Source organism: Sminthopsis crassicaudata, chromosome 4, assembly GCF_048593235.1.
Source record: "Sminthopsis crassicaudata isolate SCR6 chromosome 4, ASM4859323v1, whole genome shotgun sequence".
NCBI lineage: Eukaryota > Metazoa > Chordata > Mammalia > Dasyuromorphia > Dasyuridae > Sminthopsis > Sminthopsis crassicaudata.
In genome coordinates this window covers 2666765-2687037 of record NC_133620.1, presented here as the reverse complement: position 1 = coordinate 2687037, position 20273 = coordinate 2666765, and the positions used below count along the sequence as shown (strand labels likewise).

General features: G+C 35.1%; 1 protein-coding gene across 1 annotated transcript; it reads right to left on the bottom strand.

Moving 5' to 3' along the window:
- Nucleotides 1-11534: 11534 nt before the first annotated feature.
- Nucleotides 11535-12345, bottom strand: LOC141540484 (serine/arginine-rich splicing factor 3-like). The gene is made up of 2 exons (XM_074264602.1): nucleotides 11977-12345; nucleotides 11535-11688 (listed from the first exon to the last, which is right to left on the bottom strand). Exons 1-2 carry the CDS (start codon nucleotides 12309-12311, stop codon nucleotides 11535-11537), a joined length of 489 nt encoding a protein of 162 aa, XP_074120703.1. The 5' UTR covers nucleotides 12312-12345.
- Between the last annotated feature and the right edge of the window lie 7928 nt (nucleotides 12346-20273).

The window sequence follows — 20273 nt, the reverse complement described above, 5'->3', positions numbered from 1 at the left end:
ATGATCACTAAAAATATAGCAGGGATGTAGTTAATGAGAATTTTGAATGACAAACACTATAGTTTAAAGCCATTGTTGATATCAAATGGGAATCCCTGGAGTTGATTGGATACTGGGGTCACAACAAGGATCACAACTTTTCTCAGCAGAGATCACTTTAGCTGCAAAAAGAAGACTTGAGAAAGAGAACTGGTTCATGTTTATGATAAAGGCACAGATGAGAGGCACTGGAAAATGCTTACTACATTGGCATTTCTTTACCGTATGTAACAGGATGAATATGAGGCATGTTTTAGTCTGTTGACCCTGAGGTTGCAAAGCTGGGTGACTAGGAGCTTGGTTTTTCCAGCAAAGGACATAGGGCAGTTCAGTGAGGGGTGATTTGGGAATAGAAAATAATGACTTTTCTTCTGGACATGTTGATTTGGGGATGTCTATGGGACTTTCAATTTCAAATATTAAAAGTTAATAGGTGATGGGAAATGAGTATAAACTGTGAGCACTGTTTTGTTTTGTTTTGTTTTGTTTCTCTTCCCAGATTGTTTTTAGCTTCCGAATACAATTCTTCCTTTGCAACAACAACAACAACAAAATTCGGTTCTGCACATATATATTGTACCTAGGATATACAATAAGATATTTAATATGTATGGGAACGCCTGGGAGGGGGTGGAGGGAAGGAGGGGAAAAATTCGGAACAAAAGGGAGTACAAGGGATAATATTGTAAAAAAAATTACCTATGAATATGTACTCTCAAAGAAAATGTTATAATTAGAAAAATTAATTTAAAAAATTTTAAAAAAAGTTAATAGGTGAAATAGGATTCCTGAAAGTAGAGCTGGATACTTAGATCAGATAATCATTGACATACAGCTGATCATTGAATCCCTGGGTACCAATGGAAATAGTGTAGAATATAGTAGAGAGAAAAAAGGGAGGGAGCTCAGTATTAAACTTTAGGGAACAACCACAATTGGGAGACTGAAAATTTGGCCAAGGTGAGACTGAGAAGGAGCAGTGAGACAGATAGGAAGAGAACTAAGTGAGAACAATGTGATGAAGAACCAGAGAGGAGAAGGGATTGAGGATATGATCCATGATGTCAAATTGCATGGAAATGTCAAGAAAAAAAATTAAGAAAAACCTGCTGGATTGGACAACTCGAAATCTATTGGTAATGTTGAAGAGAATGGTTTCACTTCAATGAGGTAGAAACCAAATTTCAGGAGGTTTAGAAGAGAGTAATAGGAAAGGAAAGTCACAAAAGCTAGGTGACTTTCTTGCTTTCACTGTATTTAGCCTGAAACAATAGAAGGAGCTAGCTGCGAACAGAGGGAGATATTCTTGTTTGTGCTGGTGTTGGTTTTTGTTTTTCCTTGTGGTTGTGTTTTAGATTAAGTAAGATGTGGGCATACATACAGGCATTGGACAAGTGACAGGTGAAGAGAAATTTTCTATTTTGAAGAATGGGCATGTCTCCAAAATCTAAAAAGTGGAAAACATGAAAGGAGGTGGGATCAGGATTGTTCTACCTCTTAAATGGTGAAAACTGACCAGGACCCAAAGAGCACATTTCCTCACATTCAACAACATAAATGAATATTCCAAAATGGACCCAGTTATTGTGGCTGTTACATCCTGTAAAGAGGGGAAAGGTCTTCAAAGCTGGACAATGAATCCTGTAGTTCAAATAGCTTTTTTTTTTTTTTTTTTTTTTTTTTTTTTTTTTTTTGTCTCAGGTGCCTATCATCTTGTTTTTGCTACTTCCTTGATAGAATTTAAGCAACTTCACTGGGGTGCAATGTGACATAGTGGACAAGATGCCACTATTGCATTTGGAGACAACTGGTTTTGATTCTAGTAGAGTCACTTAGCATCTTTTGGGCTCAATTTCCTCAACTAAAAAAAAATAAGCATAAGAAGAGGACCTACCTCAAAGATCTATTGTAAGAGTCAAATGAAAATGTTTTACACACATTAAAATGCTAGACTGTATAGAATAATAATAATAATGATAATGAATAGCAATAGTAATAGTGATGGTGATGGTGGTAGTACTTGAAGGCTGTTATTATTTCTGTTTTATCTCTTTAGTCCTAAGGAATATCATAGTTGCTAGAAAAATAGAAGTCAGTTAATTAATATTGATTGATTGACTGACATATTTCCTCATTCTCCTATTGTTGAAGTGATACGCTATTAACAATTCCCCAATAAATATTAATAATTTTCCCTGTTAAATCCAAAGAGCATTCTTCTTGAGAGTATTTCCCCTACTCTGTTCTTCTTTTGGAAGAAATGGAATGAGACATGTGAAAGGTGACAAGAAGAAAAAGCAATTTCATTCTTCAATTACAAACCCTTCTAATTAATCTCCCTCCTTCCCCTGCTTTGGCCATGCACGGATATTCATTTCATACACACAATGTACTTTTTCAACAACTGTATGTGTTCTTCTTACAAAGCAGGGGGGGAAGTCATAAATCTCTTCTGCAAATCAAAATTCAGATGTCATTCCTGTGATTGATTTATTGCTACCTATTTCAGCTCTCAGGCACATTCTAGAATTTCGATAGCTGAGTGAGGCAAAAGTCAGTTGTTTTTAACCTCCACAAATACACTTTTTTTTTTTATTGTATTTGAAGTGGATGAGATATTTTAGGGTAGCAGCCTCCTTGGGCTCTGGGGCTCATATAGACAGTAAAAAATACTGTTTTTTTGAAATGGACACTCAGCATTTCTAAAGAAAACAGATAAGTGTGCATTTTATGAAAATGGTTGTTTTGCTTTTTTAATTTTAATAATTTGAAAGGGAATGAATCAATTTATTTTCTTTTCCTTTTAAAATAATAGAAAATAATCAGTGTTTGTGATGGGCCAGGAGTCCCTGAAACAGACTCGTTCAAAATCCATCTTTCCAAGAGATAGACAATTTATTTTATCCTATAATGGTAGAGAGAAAAGCCAGATGAAACCCATAGAAACATTCTAAGGTGACAAATTCATGGTAATCATAAATATGGATTTTAGCAGCCCAAGGATCCCATTCATCTGATGTCTATCCTCATATGTTCTTCTGGGGGTGGGGGAGGAATTATGTTATAGTAGAATTAATAGTTTGGCCTTCCATATATTAAGGAATAACATTGTAAGGACATTCATAGTTCATCTTCATGGTCACTCCCTATACCTTATAGTATCTTCCACATAGACTTTGGGAAAGTATATTTCAATACTAAAATGATTCGTGATTTTGTCAAGATGAACATTTCCCCCTGAATATAGATCATGTCATCCTTCCGGTTTGTTGTATGGGAGTAGGGAATGCATTCAAAAGAGTTGGGTTCCAATCCCAACTCTGAAACCTATAGCTGAGTAATTTAACCTCTCTGCTCTTCCCGGGGTCATCATCTCTAAAATGTGGGCATTGAAAGGCTATCTTTTGAGCTTCCTTCTAGATTAAAAACTATCATCCCATGTTTTTTGTACCATCTTCCCATTCCAGTTGTATTATGTTAATCCCCTCCTTTTCCTGAGACCCCAAGACACTAGTTTCCTCCATCAGAATCACATGTCTCCACTTATTTTCCCCAGACAATATAACTGGATATCATCCTTGAAAGGGATTTTCTCACTCCTGATCTTCATATTTGTCTTCTAAACCCTATGTTTTCCTTCAAGTTCCAGCTAAAATCCCTTCTATAAGCAGTGCTTCCTTACTCTCCTTCATGATGATTTTCAGTTCTATCTCACTCTTCATGATCCAATTTTGGGGTATTCTTGACAAAGACATTAGAGTTTTTCTCATTTATTTCTCCACTCCATTTTATAGAAGAGAAAACTGAGGTAACCTGGATTGTGATTTGACCAGGGTCATATAACCAGTAAGTGTCTGAGAATAGATTTGTATTAATGAAGATAAATCTTCCTGATCCCAAACCTACTGCTCTATGCACTGTCACCTAGCTTATACATAATGCTAGTACCTTCCCTCTTTTGATTAGCTCTAATTGATCTGGTAAAATATATGTATATATAGTGTTTATATATAGAGATAGAGATAGAGATAGAGATAGAGATAGAGATAGATATATAGATACATAGATATAGATAGGTATAGATATCTATACCTATCTATATCTATGTATCTATATATCTATCTCTATCTCTATCTCTATCTCTATCTCTATCTCTATCTCTATCTATATATCTATATCTATATCTATATCTATATCTATATCTATATCTATATCTATATCTATATCTATATCTATATCTATATACAGGCATACATATATCGATATCTATCTACTCCCATACATACACCCCCATACCTATGTATACAAATAGATATATTTTGAGATGAGAGAGAGATGCTTATATGTTGTCTCCCCAGTAGACTTGACTTCCTTTGCAATGGGGACTTCCCCATCCCCTTTCTTAGCATTCCTAGAACTTAGCACCAATGTAGAAAGAAGGTTCTAAATAATTGACTCCTGCATGTGCAAACATTTTCTTCCACTTAAATAAAAAAACTTGGTATGACTTCATATTCAAGAACTGCCCAGGTCACTGAAAAGTTAATTGACTTGCCCAGAATCACAGAGTTAGTCTGTGTCAGAGATCATATTGTCCATGTGCCTTCCTCATTACTAAGCTCTCGTTCTATCTATTACCTCATTTGGCCTAATTTTAATGTTTCCTGAATTGAATTTACATTTTTTGATTCTGAATCATGTCCTTTCCAAAGCAACCTAATTTTCCTTTTGTTTGTACTAAATATTACTTCTTGAATTAAATTAGTATTTTTAAACCTAAAATTTATTATAGAGACTACTTGTTAATTATTCAATTTAAGGTAATGATGATGAGAAATCACCAACATTACATGATGCTTTAAATTTTTGTAAAGTTCTTGAAAAATATTGTCTCTCTTAGATCCCCACAAAAGCTCTGAATTTGAACAGTTATTCTTATTTTATATATAAAGAAACTGAGATGGAGTCAAATGGCTTACCCATGGTCACAAAGTTAATAAGTGGGTAATGGCTAATTTGAACTCAGTTCTTCACAACTCCAAATAAAATGTTTGATACACTGCAACTTAATTCATTATAAACTTGACTATAAATTCAAATTTGTTCTTCCACCTCTTCTTTTACTTAAATTTCTACATAATTTTAGCTTTTTTCAGATTAAAACCTAACTTTTTTATCTTTTCTACTGTATGTGTTTATAATATGTGTGTATTTATGTGTATGTATGTTTACAATACATATGTCTCTGTGTGTAAAGATGAATTGTAGGACAGTCAGATGACATACAAGGGATAGAACATAGTTCCTAGATTAAATAATGCAGAGGGCCAGAACTCTGAAGCTGTCTACTTGAAACAAGGTGTTAACTCAGTGGAATTGATGAGATGATGGTTCTCTAGTTCACATATATACTGGTGATGTCATGGTTCTCTAGTTCACACGTATTCAATATGCTGTAATGATGTAATTGTACTATATGGGCTGAGAAGGACTGGAAAAGAGACATTCTATTTTTGACCAACCTCATGGGGGGTTGTCCTCCTTTCATCACTTCTCCAATAAGACTTAGAACTCAGGCTGATTCTGAGGATCTCCAGAAAGTTAGCCCAAACATTACAAAATAAATTTCAGTTCAAATTCAACTTTAGATACTTATTAAGTGTGTGACTTTGACAAGTCATATCACCTCAATTTTGCTTCAGTTTCCTCACCTACAAAATGGTGACAGTCATAGAATCTACCTCCCAAGGTTGTCAGGATCAAATGAGATAATATTCATTAAGCATTCTGAAAGCTCAAAACCTTTTTATAATATTATTTTTTTCTTTCTTCCTTTTTTCCTTTCCTTTCTAACTCCACACACACATCCACACACAAACACACTCTATAGATTGATAGAGAGTAGATATTTTATTTGCATATTTCTTCAAAGTACATTTGCTGAGTTCTTTTATATAGGGTAATGCTTAGGCTTGCTATATATTCATTGCCTTTCTCATTTGTATATCCATGTATTTATGTAATTTAATAAACCAACAGCCTATTTTCTTTTCTCACTGAATCCATTTGAAAAATATTCCCATTTAGCACAATTATGGACTTATTAATGAAAATGTAAAAATAGAACCCAGAATTAGCATTAAAATACAGTAAATGAAACATTTCTTAGATTAGTTTCTTGCCATCTTTCTCATTGCAGGCTAATAATTATTGGACTTAAAGGAATTTATGAAGCATTTATCATGTTTTTTTTTCTTAAAGGGAAAGTATAGAATTAATAAAAACAGAAAGGGTTACAACCATAATTTTCGTATGCTATTAAACATGTGCTGCTTGTCAACAGCATTTTAATTTTTCTTTCTAGCCCATTTTAATGTTAATTTAATTTTAAGTTAAACCATATGACTTGGTAGGAAATATCAGACCAAAATTAATAACACTGTTTTCAAGTCGTTAAATCACCATGGCTGGCTAACTACCATTCCAAAATGAAATAGGGGGTTTCACTGCAGCACAAGCTACATTGAGCAGTCCATTGGAAACACAGAGTTATGGAGTTGTACAAAGTCATTTGTAATTAGAACAGAGGGATCTTTATTAATTAGTCTGAGATTTGCATGTTAGAGCCAACCACTCGATTATCTCCTATGATGACTTAGCCCAGTTACTCTATTTGATGTATTATACTTGTCTGGATTTTTTTTAACTGTACATTGGAATTGAGCTTCATCTTACAATAGGGAACTGACTCTTCCTGTCACAGAAGGTCAAATAAGGAGAAAGGTTAAAGGGTCCAAAACCCAGAAAACCCAGAGCCAGCATCATCCAATTATCTCCTTTTATGTAGGAAGAGATTAAACCAATTTCAATTTTATCAATAACAGATTATAACCCATCTATAACATCACACACAAACTCAAGAGATTTGCCCAAAGATCCATTGCTAATATGTGATAGCAAAAGGACTGGATGCTCATTTTTCCTGACTCTGTGATAGCATTTTATTTATTCATTCATTCATCCATTTATCTAGTTATTCATTCATTCATTCATTCATTCATTTATCTATCTATCTATCTATCTGTCTGTCTGTTTGTTTATTTATTTATTTATTTATTCATTCATTCATTCATCCATTTATTTGTTTATTTATGTATGTGTTTGTTTGCTTATTTGTTTATTTATTTATTTATTTGTTAGTTTGTTTGTTTATTTGTTTGTTTGTTTGTTTCATTTATTTTTCCCTGAGGCTGGGGTTAAGTGACTTGCCCAGGGTCACACAGCTAGGAAGTATTAAGTGCCTGAGACCACATCTGAACTCCGATCCTCCTGGTACTCTATCCACTGCACCACCTAGCTGCCCCTGTGATAGCATTTTATATTACAAGATGGAACAGTCCATGAAGAATATTATCCAGCTATTCTATTTTAATCTGTTCAAATGAGACACTGAAGTGTTTCTTAAAAGTTTACTCACCCAAGATCCCACAGAGAAAAGGAGCAAAGGCTAGAATTTGAATCCAGATCCTCTAACTATAAATATTGCCCTCTCTCCTATGATCATGACACCTCACTCCCCTTATGCTGATAAATATTATCATACAAACACATACAAAAATGAAAACATTCTGAGTCCCCCTCTGACCAAGGTCAAATGTTATGGCTTTATTCATATCTAACATCATATAAAATGGGGTAAGACAATATTTAAGTAGTCACTTGTAGGAGGATTATAAGAAAACAACTGGCAGCATGGTTATTTTCTCCAAACAAGAGTTAAGTGTGAATTTGCAAGGGATTGTGTCTTCCAAAGGGAAAGTATAACTCTAAATAATGTAAATTTGAAATTGGCAGGATTATGGAATATAATGAATCCAAAGAATATTCTCAGCTAAAAATGGAAATAATATTGAAGAAAACAAGTGACTCTCTTCCTTTTCCTACTACTAAAGATTTTACTAAAGTAAAAGATGCATACGTATGTATGTATATTCCTCTACATCTCTCTATCTGTTCATCTACACATCAGGCTTCATAGGTGCTGCAAGTCTCATGTTCAAATTTTCAACTAAATATGGAAGCAGCAGGGTAAAATGTACTTGTAATTCCTAGTAGAATATAGTGCGCCATTGTTTCTCTCTGCTATCATTCTTCCTAAATAAACTAAGATGACTATACAAGATGAAATATATTTCTTCCTATGATTCAAAAATCCATGAGTATAAAGAGTGGGAATATCTGACCTTACAACTTGGGTACCTTTGAACACTCCAGGGTATTTATTTCTGTCAGTGAAAAGGACACATTATTTTTTAATGTGTGTGAAGTTAATGTTGTACTTAGGTCGTGTGAGCAAGGTTTTAAGGCGCTCAAAGTTACCCAAATGTAGCCTTTTTCTGTTTGTTTTTTTTTTTTTTCTTTTGAGGCTGGGGTTAAGTGACTTGCCCAGGGTCACACAGCTAGGAAGTGTTGAGTGTCTGAGACAAGATTTGAACTTGGGTCCTCCTGACTTCTGGCTGGTGCTCTATCCACTGTGCCACCTAGCTGCCCCTGTTTTCTTTTAAAGAAGGGGAGATTATTTTTGAGAGTACAGAAGTTTCTTTAGGATCCTCTTTTGAGAACACAATGCTTGGCATTGTTACTTTAGGGCTGAGAAAACAATTTCCTATTTAGCCAAAAATTGTATTTGTGACAGCTATGGAGAAATGAAATGGAGTGACCTTCTGCTTCATCAATTTAACTGAAAGTTTTAGAGCAAATGTTCACTGACACATCCTGGTCAAACAGACAAAGTCAGGACCATTGGGAAGAGTTATGAGGAGTAGAGGAAAGTGTCTGCTAACAGCTTCTATTTTACTAGACTTCAACAAAGTAAAGATGAGAATTTGTCCTAATATACTTCTCTACGTGATCCTTTTGGAAATTTTTAACATAACTTTGGAATCTATTCCATTAGATCTGAATAGTTTTACTCCATAAGAATTCAATTGGGTAGATATTTTTACAGATGTTCTAAATTGAAAATGTCTTGTAAAAAGAGGATATAGTTAGATGACACAGTAGGAGCCTACATACATACTGAATAAGGCATCAAAGAATTAAAGAGCTGACTTCATGTTCCTTGCTGCCATTGTCTACATTTCCCCTAGTATTTTCTCCTTTGTTTGGACATTGGACTAAGTCTACATAGAAAGCAACTAGAAAGATATTACATTGCCCCCTTGATTTTTCCCTTTTGATGAGAATTTGAGAATATTCAGCTAGTAAGGGACAGTAAGAATTGCTTCATGTGTCAACTCACAAAGCCTCTTTTTTTTTGTTTTTGTTTTTGTTTTTTTCCTGAGGCTGGGATTAAGTGACTTGCCTAGGGTCACACAGCTAGGAAGTGGTAAGACAAAGCCTCTCTTAAGGACCAACTCTTTCATGTCAGGTTCTGTTCTAGCTGTTAGGGATACAAAGACAAAAATAAAAGTTCCTTCTTTCCATTTATTTAGCTCTTCTTCAGTGAGACAACATATACATAGAATAATAGAATGTGAATTTGAATGAATATCTATTGCTATATATCCCAACCCATGTGTTAGGATTACAAGGTTATAACTCAGGTTGTCTGGGCCATTCATTCTCTAGCTCAGAATTCACACCTTTGGTTTGGGCCTTTAAGGGGAGTTTACACCTTTGGATTTCTGAAAAGGAGTTTGTACATTTAGAGGAGTTTACATCTTCCTTCCTTCCTTCCTTCCTTCCTTCCTTCCTTCCTTCCTTCCTTCCTTCCTTCCTTCCTTCCTTCCTTCCTTCCTTCCTTCCTTCCTTCCTTCCTTCCTTCCTTCCTTTCTTTCTTTCTTTCCTTCATTCTTTCTTTCTTCCTCCCTCCCTCCTTCCCTCCCTCCCTCCCTTTCTTCCTTCCTTCCTTCCTTCCTTCCTTCCTTCCTTCCTTTCTTTCTTTCTTTCCTCCCTCCCTTCTTTCTTCCTCCCTCCCTCCCTCCCTCTCTTCCTTCCTTCCCCCCTTCCTTCCTTCCTTCCTTCCTTCCTTCCTTCCTTCCTTCCTTCCTTCCTTCCTTCCTTCCTTCCTTCCTTCCTTCCTTCCTTCCTTCCTTCCTTCCTTCCTTCCTTCCTTCCTTCCTTCCTTCCTTCCTTCCTTCCTCCCTCCCTCCCTCCCTCTCTTCCTTCCTTCCTTCCTCCCTCCCTCCCTTTCTTCCTTCCTTCCTTCCTCCCTCCCTCCCTCCCTTCCTCCCTCCCTTCCTCCCTCCCTCCCTCCCTCCCTCCCTTCCTTCCTTCCTTCCTCCCTCCCTCCCTCCCTCCCTCCCTTCCTAGGCTGGGGTTAAGTGACTTGCCCAGGGTCACACAGCTAGGAAATGTTAAGTGCCTGAGACCACATTTGAACTCTGGTCCTCCTGAATTCAAGGCCGGTGCTCTGTCCACTGTGCCACCTAGCTGCCCCTCACCTTTAAAAGAAGCAAGCTCATAGGCTGAATTAGGTTCTACAAGGAAAACTTTTAAGTATTCAAAAGTTAAGCAACAATTTGTAATCAAAACTTTAATCCCGAAGGTCTCACAAAACATGTTACAAATGACATCGTGAAAAAAAAAAAAAAAAAGTCTTGCACAGTAACTCAAAAAGTTTTATTTCTACAGTGTACCCTTAAACTTGAAGTCTGTGTGAATGACGAATTTTTATATCACTACTTATTTACTCACAGTGCATCAACTACAAAAAGAATCCATGACCTTAAGTAAAAAAAAAAAAAAAAAAAAAAAAAAGACTAAATTCCTCAAAACCTCTTAAGGTTTTCACTTAAAGGTATGTGTCCACTTAGAATTTTTTTTTTCTTTTCTTTTTCTGTTTTTTTTTTTTTTTTCCCCCTGAGGCTGGGGTTAAGTGACTTGCCCAGGGTCACACAGCTAGGAAATGTTAAGTGCCTGAGACCAGATTTGAACTTCTATCCTCCTGAATTCAGGGCTGGTGCTCTATGCACTGTGCCACCTAGCTGCCCCCCCCCTTTTCTTTTTCTAAAATTGCCATCACACATTTGAGCCAAGCAATTATATTTATTTTGGTATGCTTCTTATTTTCCAATTTACCTGCTGGCCTGTTCTAAGAGGAGCTTTAGCATTGCATTTTGTTTAACTGATGCTGCACATATAACACTGCTGTGGATAAAAATCAAGGATCTCCACACAAATCAAGATATTATTTTTTTGGCCATTGCAGGTTTTAGAAATTTGCAAATTGACGCAAAACAATAACAATCAATAAAAATTAGAATTTCGTTTAAGGGAACGCTGTAAAGTTAACAAATTCTTGGTATTACATGCCTTATATGATCTGTTTTAAGCCATACAGATATACATCTTTACATGTTACAAGACAATAAACAAATTTTTAAAATGCACTGAGCTTATGAAGGCTCAAACAAAACTTGTAATGTTCTGTACATGCTCCTGTCAAATGAAGGGTTACTTCCTGTAAATCACTCCTCTTGAAGGCCAATATTCTATTTCTTTTCATTTGACTTAGAGTGACTGCGAGACCTGGAAAAGGAAGGAGAAGGCTTATGATTTCTCTCCCCTGACAGTGATCTCTCTCTTCTATCTCTTGAAAGGGACCTGCTCCGGCTGCGAGAAAAGCTTCTTCTTCTGGGGCTGCGAGAAAAGCTTCTTCTTCTAGGGCTGCGAGAAAAGCTTCTTCTTCTGGGGCTGCGAGAAAAGCTTCTTCTTCTGGGGCTGCGAGAAAAGCTTCTTCTTCTGGGGCTGCGAGAAAAGCTTCTTCTGGGGCTCCGAGAAAAGTTTCTTCTCGGGCTGCGAGAAAAGCTTTTTCTTCTGGGGCTGCGAGAAAAGCTTCTTCTTCTGGGGCTGCGAGAAAAGTTTCTTCTGGGGCTGCGAGAAAAGCTTCTTCTTCTGGGGCTGCGAGAAAAGCTTCTTCTTCGTGGTGATCTGCGACGGGGTGGAGGACTTCTCCGATAATCATCCCATGGGCGACGACCCCAAGAAGGTGGAGGACGGAGATTCCGACTTCTTTTCTCCCCAGTCGACAGTTCCACCCTTACCCGGCAACCACAAAGTGTTCTTCCATTTAATTCTCTAACAGCATCAGCTGCATTTCTGGGATCTTCAAATTCAACAAAAGCAAAGCCTGGAGGATTTCTTGCAACCCACACACTTCGGAGTGGCCCATAATATCCAAAAGCAATTTCCAATTCTGTCTTGTCGCCATTGTAACCAAGGTTACCTACATAAACCTTACAATCCAGTGGACAAGAGTAACGATGCATCTCGTTTGCTGTGGTTTAACAGGCGGGGATATGATTCCCACTGCTCTACTGGGTTTTTCCCCCCGCTTTTCCTTGCTCCGTCCAAGTACAGCTGTTGCGCTACTCCCACAATGTCCACAAAATAGTCCCTGTTCAGGCGCCAAATTGTAAAGGTCCGGTGGTCTCTAAGTTATCCTTCCAGACGGCAGTCTCAACTCACTCTCCCAGCTAGACTCTCCTTCCAGACCACCGTCTAAGCTCAATCTCAGTCAGACTAACTCCAGGCTCAAAGCTGGCTCTTTTATCCTCCCAGAGAATGGGCCTGTGTGAACTTCCACAGCCAATGAATTTGCTTCTTTTAAAGGTGTAAACTCCTCTAAATGTGTAAATGCCTCTTCAGAAGTCCAAAGGTGCAAACTCCTTTAAACATGTAAACTCTACCTCCAAAGGTGTAAACTCCCTTCCAAGGCCTGAACCAAAGGTGGCAACTCTGAGCCAGAGAATTGTCCAAACAACCTGAGTTCTCACCTTGTAAACCTAACACCCATGTATAAAGGAAAACCAACTTTATCTAATATGTCTATAATTCTTACTCTGCCATCTCTCCCTGGAACTTCGCTTAGCACCTGGATCATACTGACTGGAACACTATCTTCATTCTGACCCACTTCTCCCATTGATTAGTTTGCCCCAAGGGAAATATTTCCCATAAGGACCCAAGCTAGTTATCCTTACTTTCCCTCCACAGTTCATTCTAATATGTTTTATTGTTCTGCCCTTGAGTCCATGCTCGCCCTGCCTTTTCCACCTCCTTTGGGGTGGTTTACCCTAAAGAATGGAGGCTTCTTGCTGTCATGGAGTGGATTTCTTTATTCCCCCTGAATTTGTATCCTCCGTATTTAGTGCAATATGTGGCACATGGTAAATAAAACAAATGCTCAATAATCATATAGTATTTGCCTGCTGCCTGTCTAAAAATGGCCGTTTAGCTTCGGCTTCAAAACCTCAGGGGAAGGAAACATTCCCCCACTTGAAGCAGACCATTCCCTTTAGGAAGCTCTAATTTAAGAACTTTTTTGTTAACCTCAAGTATAAATTGGCCCCTTTGAAACTTCTACCAATTGTTCCTAGCTCTGCTTTCTTAGACCAGACAGATCAAATCTAATCTTTCCTACATATGACAGCTCTTCAAATACTTTCGTTTAGCTATCATGTTCCCCTTGAATCTTCTTTTCTCGAGGCTAAACTTGTCCAAATCCTTCATGTGCCTATCTTATTCCATGAAATCAAAGGCCATCACTCTTCATAGACCACTCTCCAGCTTATTAGCAGCCTTCTTCAACTGGGGAGGCGTCTCCTGAACACCATGAGATGTGCTGTGACAAGAACAGAGACACAAAACTTTCACAACATGATTTCTGGAAGATTTGTCCTCCCTAATTCAGGTAAAGATTGCATCCTTTTTTTAATTTTTTTTTTTTATTTTTTTGGCTTCTACATTACTTTGCTTTTCCAAAGAGACTTTATATTTCCTTAAAACTGAGAATCTTTTTTTAATGTGAATTCTCTTTTCCCAGGACTCACCTATCTTATATTATGTAAGAATTCATATTTTATCAGCAACTGAAGAATTTGCATTTATTTTTAAGAATACCTTTGCTTTAATTCAGCCTCAGATTCTAGCCTGTCAGGGTGCTTTTTTAACCTGGCTCTATCAATCATTTCCCACCGTACTTTTGAGGTGCCTTAGCACAATTTAGAAAAAAAAAAAACATGTAAAGTACGCTCACAATATTCTTCTATTATATATACATATAGAAAAAAAGATAATATATGTGTGTAAGTATCCATATATGTAAGTGTATAATGTGTATATATGAGTACATTCATATGTGTGTACTTATGTGTAGGTATGTTTTTCTGTATGCATGCATGTATATGTTCAGGGTATATGTGCATACATATGAAAGCATGCTTGTGTGTATGAATATGTGTATATTTATGAATGTTTGTGTGTAGATATATACATATAGATGTAATACATATACACATCTTTTATATGTATATATACATATACATATATATAGCTATATACGTATACACACATACATACAGCTATACAAGCACACATATATCCTCTTTGATTTTAGTAGTTTACATATTGTCTCCCCCATTTTCTGTGAGCTTTTTCAGGATTGTTATTGTGTCTTATTTTGATTTTTGTATCCATGGCATTCAACAAATAGTATGTGCCTAGTAAATTGTAGCTCACCTAAAAATGAGGTTAGTGTGCCATGAGCTATGAGTGAAGTTATGCTGGCTCTTTGTATCCATCCCTTTCCTTCATCAATTGTCATTTTATTCACATTCCTGGTAGTTTTAATGAATTGAAACCCAATATCAATCAATTACAGCTGGTTTATGGACTCCAGATTGAAAACACAAATACAGACTAACTGGAAGGATGATATTAGCACTTAGAATGATCAGGAAAGATCTGGAATTACAATGTGAACCCATTTGTTTTAAAGGAGAGAATCCATTCCCTACCTAAAGGGAAGTCAGGACAAAGGGCTAGGAAGCCATGATGGAGTTCTGTGGATAACCAATATTAAGGCCATAGGGATAGATCAGTGAGTGAGTGACTAAGAGTACTATCTAGCAATGCTGAAAAGGTGGGCTGAATCTAAACTGCATGAGGCTTTAAATGTCCAACATGGTAGTTTGTATTTGACTTTGGAGGTAAAAGGCAATCCCTAAAATGAACTGAGGAAGTGAATGGCACCCATTTTTAAAAAGTCACTTTGAAAATTGGATAGAATTGAACCTTTTCATTCACAGATGAATAGCTTGCCCTAATACCATTTGAGCAGTGCTGCAATTAATTAAAAATGGGAGAGACAATATGTAAAATCAAAGAGGATATATGTGTGCTTGTATAGGTGTATGTGTATGTATACATACATACATATATATATGTATATGTATAGGTATATGTATATGTATATGTATATGTATATGTATATGTATATGTATATGTATATGTATATATAAAAGATGTGTATGTGTATCATCTGAAGAACTATTTAAAATAAGAATTCCAGAAAAGTAACTTGAAGGGCAGAGTCACTATAAAGCTCAAACAAACTGATTGTCAATTCACTGCTCTCATATCTACCTGATTTAGGTTTTTCTTATTTTATTTCCTTCTCAATTGTCCATATTTTTATACCCACAAGAGTTCAGCATTAAGTAGAAACCCCAAAACATGTCAAGTAAGAATTAACTGAAAAAAGAAAAGAACGTTTACATTGACAAAGAAAATTATTTTCTATGCCATGATAGCTAATTGTCATTTGGTTTCATCCTTTATGTCTAAATCATGCATACATTTTGGTTTTACTTTATTATTGTATGCAGCATAAAACATTCACCTATGGCTAATGTGTTTTTCAGTTGACTGACAGGTTTCTTGTTTGGTTGTTTTGGTTTTTCTCAGTCAGTAAGCTCTTTCCTCAGTATTTGGGATCTTTGGGATTATTAGGGAATGGGTTTCTTTTTTCATTTGCTTCTATATGTTGTATACTTAAGCTATTAGAATGACCATATTCTGTTTCTTACATCATTTAACTATTTTGATGATTACCATTTTGTAATTGGAATCTGGTATGTTAGACCTTTGTCGTTCACATATTATTTTTTCATTGTTTCCTTTGATATTCTTGCCATTTTGTTATGGTAGATGAGTTTTATTATTTTTTCTATGTTGAAAAATAATTATCTGATAGTTTATATGGCACTGAATAAGTAAATTAACTGAAATAGTATTCATTTTTATTATATTGACTTAGTTTATATATAGCAATTAATTTTTCCTCAATTCCTCTATTTAAAAGGCTCGAAAAAGAGAGCTGGAAGAAAAATGGGCAATGTAAATGAGAACTTTACAAGAGGGTTTGGAAAAGGAAATACAGAAATATCCAAAGAAAATTCATTACAAAATAGACATAATTAAATGGAAAAAGAATATAACTCCTTAAAAAATAAAATTGACAAATTGGAAAAAGAAAACAGAAGCAGCACTTAAGGCTAATTACCTATTCAATATGAGACAATGGCTCTATTAGCATATGTTTCGAAAACTGGCTCTTCTGACCTTTGGTGCTGATTCAATGTTTGATGTTAAGATAATCCTCTGCAAGGATTTGAGGGTGGGGTGAGAGAGGTGAGACTTCACTTGGCAGCAGGATGAGGAGGAGAAAGGTGGAGATTCTGAACTCCAAAATTGAGAACAGATCTTTGGCAAAACTCCTGGCAGTTTGCCTGCTTCTTTAAATTATGTTATCAAATTTATTGGCATAAAGTTGGGCAAAATAATAAATAATCATTCTCTAATTTCCTCTTCATTGGTGGAACATTCTCCCTTTTCACTTTTGAGACTAGCCATTTGATTTTTCTCTTTCGTTTTTCTAACCTAATTCACTAAAAGTTTACCTATTTTGTTAGTTTTTTATAAAACCAACTCTTAGTTTTATTTATTAATTCAATAGTTTTTTACTTTCATTTTTATTAATCTCTCCTTTTATCCTTAGAATTTCAAGTTTGGTATTTGATTTTTTTTTTTATTTACTCTTTTTATAGCTTTTTTAGTTGCAACCCCAATTCATTGATCTTCTCTTTCTCTATTTTATGCAAGTAAGCATCAAGAGCTATAAAATTTCCCCTTATAACTGCTTGATACCTAAATTAGAGAAAGCAAAAATAGAGTTATATACATATGAATGTTATGAAATATTATTGTTCTGCAACAAAGGACTAGCAGGATTATTTCAGAAAGGTCTGGAGAGACATGGATAGATGCTAAGGGATATGAACAGGACCAGGAAATCATTATCCATGGCAACAACAAGACTATACCTTGATCAATTCTGATGGACATGGCTCTTTTCAACAGTGAGATGATTCAAACCAGTTCCCATTGTTCAGTGGTGAAGAGAGCCATCAACAACCAGAGAGAGGACTGTGGGAACTGAGTGTGGATCACAATATAGCATATTCACTTTTTTGATGTTGTATGCTTGGATTTTATTTTGCTTCTCTCTTTTTTTTTTTAACTGGATTAATTTGATTTCTCTTAAGTGGCATAATAATTGTATAAATATGTGTGCATATATTGGATTTAATATATATTCCTACCATGTTTAACATGTATTAGACTATTTGCCATCTAGGGGAAGGTGGGATGAATTGGAACACAAGATTTAGCAAGGGCTAATGTCCATGCACATGTTTTGAAAAATAAAAAGCTTTAATAAAGGGGAAAAAATCTCTTTGTAGTCCTTCATTCCTAATAAAAATCCTACCTGGTCATAATATATGGTTATTATTATTGTAATTTCCTTACTAATATTTAAATAAAAATTTTGCATCAATATTATTAAGGAAGGTAGCCAAAGCTTTCTCTAATTTAGGTATGAAGCAGAACTTTTTATCTTACCTATCTTTCAAAGAATTTACTTGATTTGGGGATTAAACTAACCCTAAATGCATGCCTTAAATATTTGCTAGAATTGACTTGTAAATTCATCTGATCATTTTCTCTTATTTTTCTTTGGGAAAGTTATTTATGGCTTGTTCATTTTTTTCTAAAAAGAACTTTTATATATTCTATTTCATTTTGTATTAATCTGGCCAATTCATATTTGTGCACATTCATCCATTGCAATTAAATTGTCACTTTAATAGTATAAGGCTGGACAAAATTACTCATGTAATTATATATTTTCTCATTTTATAAAAAAAGGAGTTGATTCAATCAGAGGTTAAGGAATTAGGTTCTGGGAAATAGAAATACTAATAAGCACAAGTAACAGTTGAACAAGTAGAACAATATCAAGGAAATAAATAAAATAAATGAAGCAAGAGAATGTGGCAGTACCAGATTTCAAAGTCTATTACAAAGCAGTAATCATTAAAAGAATCTGATAGTGGCTAAGAAGTAGCTGAATGGTTGGTAAATGGACTAGAGTAGCATATATACATATATATGTGTGTGTGTGTATGTGTGTGTGTATATCTATATCTATATATATGTATGTATATATAAATATATATGTATATATATATATACATACATATATATAGATATAGATATACATATATAGATAGATATGTATATATATATATATGTATATATGTATATATGTATATATATATATATGTATATATATATATATATATATATATATATATATATATATATATTTCCCCCCCCCCCCACGAACGTGGAAATGGCCACAGTAAGCTTGAACTCAATAAATTCAAAGATTTAAGATTTTGCTTTTGGGGAAAGTATTCACCATTTACAATAAGAATAAGAACAACAAACTCTGGGAAAACTGAAAAGCAATGTGACAGGAAGTGGGTTTTGACTGCTATTACAAAGAGCATATCAAGATAAGGTCAAAATGTGTATATGCTTTATACTTGCAGGATGATATAACGAAAGTAGGGAAGCACAGAAAAAATTATTTGCTAGAACTTGTAAAACTAAACTCTATGACCAAATAAATGATAGAAAGGATCATACAAAGTAATTGGATAATTTTGATTAATGATTTTTTAAAAATATTCTGCAAATTGTTGTAGCAAAAGTTGGAAGAAAATCAGGAAACCGTGGTAGAAGAGAGAGGTTTACAGTTATCTCAATAGTCACATGAAAAAAAAATCCAAAATAATAATAAATAAATTGTTAGGTTCTTACTAGATGGTAAGTTGGTACTTGGCAATTCTCTTGCTCAGAATGCACACCTTTAGTTCACATCTTTAAAAGGAGTTTGCACCTTTAGTCTTCTGAAAGGAGTTTATACCTTTAGTCTTCTGAAAGGAGTTTACACCTTTAGTCTTCTGAAAGGAGTTTACACCTTTAGTCTTCTGAAAGGAGTTTACACCTTTAAAGGAGTTTACACCTTTGGAATACCCACAAGCCCATTCTCTGGGAGGATATAAGGGACCAGATTAAAAGATTAGCTGCTTTAAAAGATTAGCCAATATTATAGAAAAGGAAAAATGACTAACTGCTGTTGGGGTTGTGGACAAAGAAGTAGACCAATGAATTGTTTGTGGAGTTGTGAAGTGTCCTATGAGCATTCTAGAGAACAATCTTGAACTATGCCCAAAAGGCTTTAAAAATGTCAATACCCTTTGAACCAGCAATACCATTACTATGGTTTTATCCCCCAAAGAACAAAGTAAAAAAAGAAAAAGAAAAAGAAAAATGACTATTATGACTAAATTACTTCTAAGGCACTATTCATCTCTGATGCACTCTGCCTTTATCATAAAGAATCCTGACATTTTCTACTTGTATCCCCTCCATGTGTCAATAAGACCTCTTATAATGAGCAATATTATATTACTGAATTTAATTATAATAAGTCGGTAAGCTTTGAACACTGCTTTTTCTTGTCTGGTTTATGTAGTATATTCAGCTAAGTCATGAGATAGCCCAATGTATCTGAAAGTTTTAGCAAACTGCTAATCATTCAGTGAATTAATATTGATGAGGTTCTTAATATGTACCTGGGCTAAGCATCAGATGTATAAATATGAAAAAAAGAAAAAAAGAAAAAAGTCTCATGCCTAAGGAAACTTACAATTTAATGGAAAAAGAAAAGTACAATAGGAAGATGAAATATAGGGTCTTGAAAGGAAGGTAACCGATTAAGAGATACAACATAATCCAATAAAAGGAAGAAAGATAGTAAGAAATGAAGAAAGAGCTAGAGTTTTAAAGAGAAGCTTTCTTCTTCTAGAACTCCCATCAGGTAAGACCCAACATAATGCAATAGTGAGTGATGATTAGTTTTCCGATGAGGTATGCTTTCTTTGGGGAATTGTAGAGTAAAGCCCAAAGACTGCAAACTAATTGGCAATAAAGAGCTAGCTGTCTTGAGAGCCCTGTTTAAATAGAGATTTTGGAAA

What these genes read in the sequence shown, in the direction of transcription:
- LOC141540484 (XM_074264602.1), bottom strand. Translation starts at nt 12,311, where the DNA reads ATGCATCGTTACTCTTGTCCACTGGATTGTAAGGTTTATGTAGGTAAC. An exon ending in AGAAGTCCTCCACCCCGTCG is followed by an intron (nt 11,689 to 11,976) that starts CAGATCACCACG and finishes AAGAAGCTTTTC; the next exon opens with TCGCAGCCCCAGAAGAAGAA.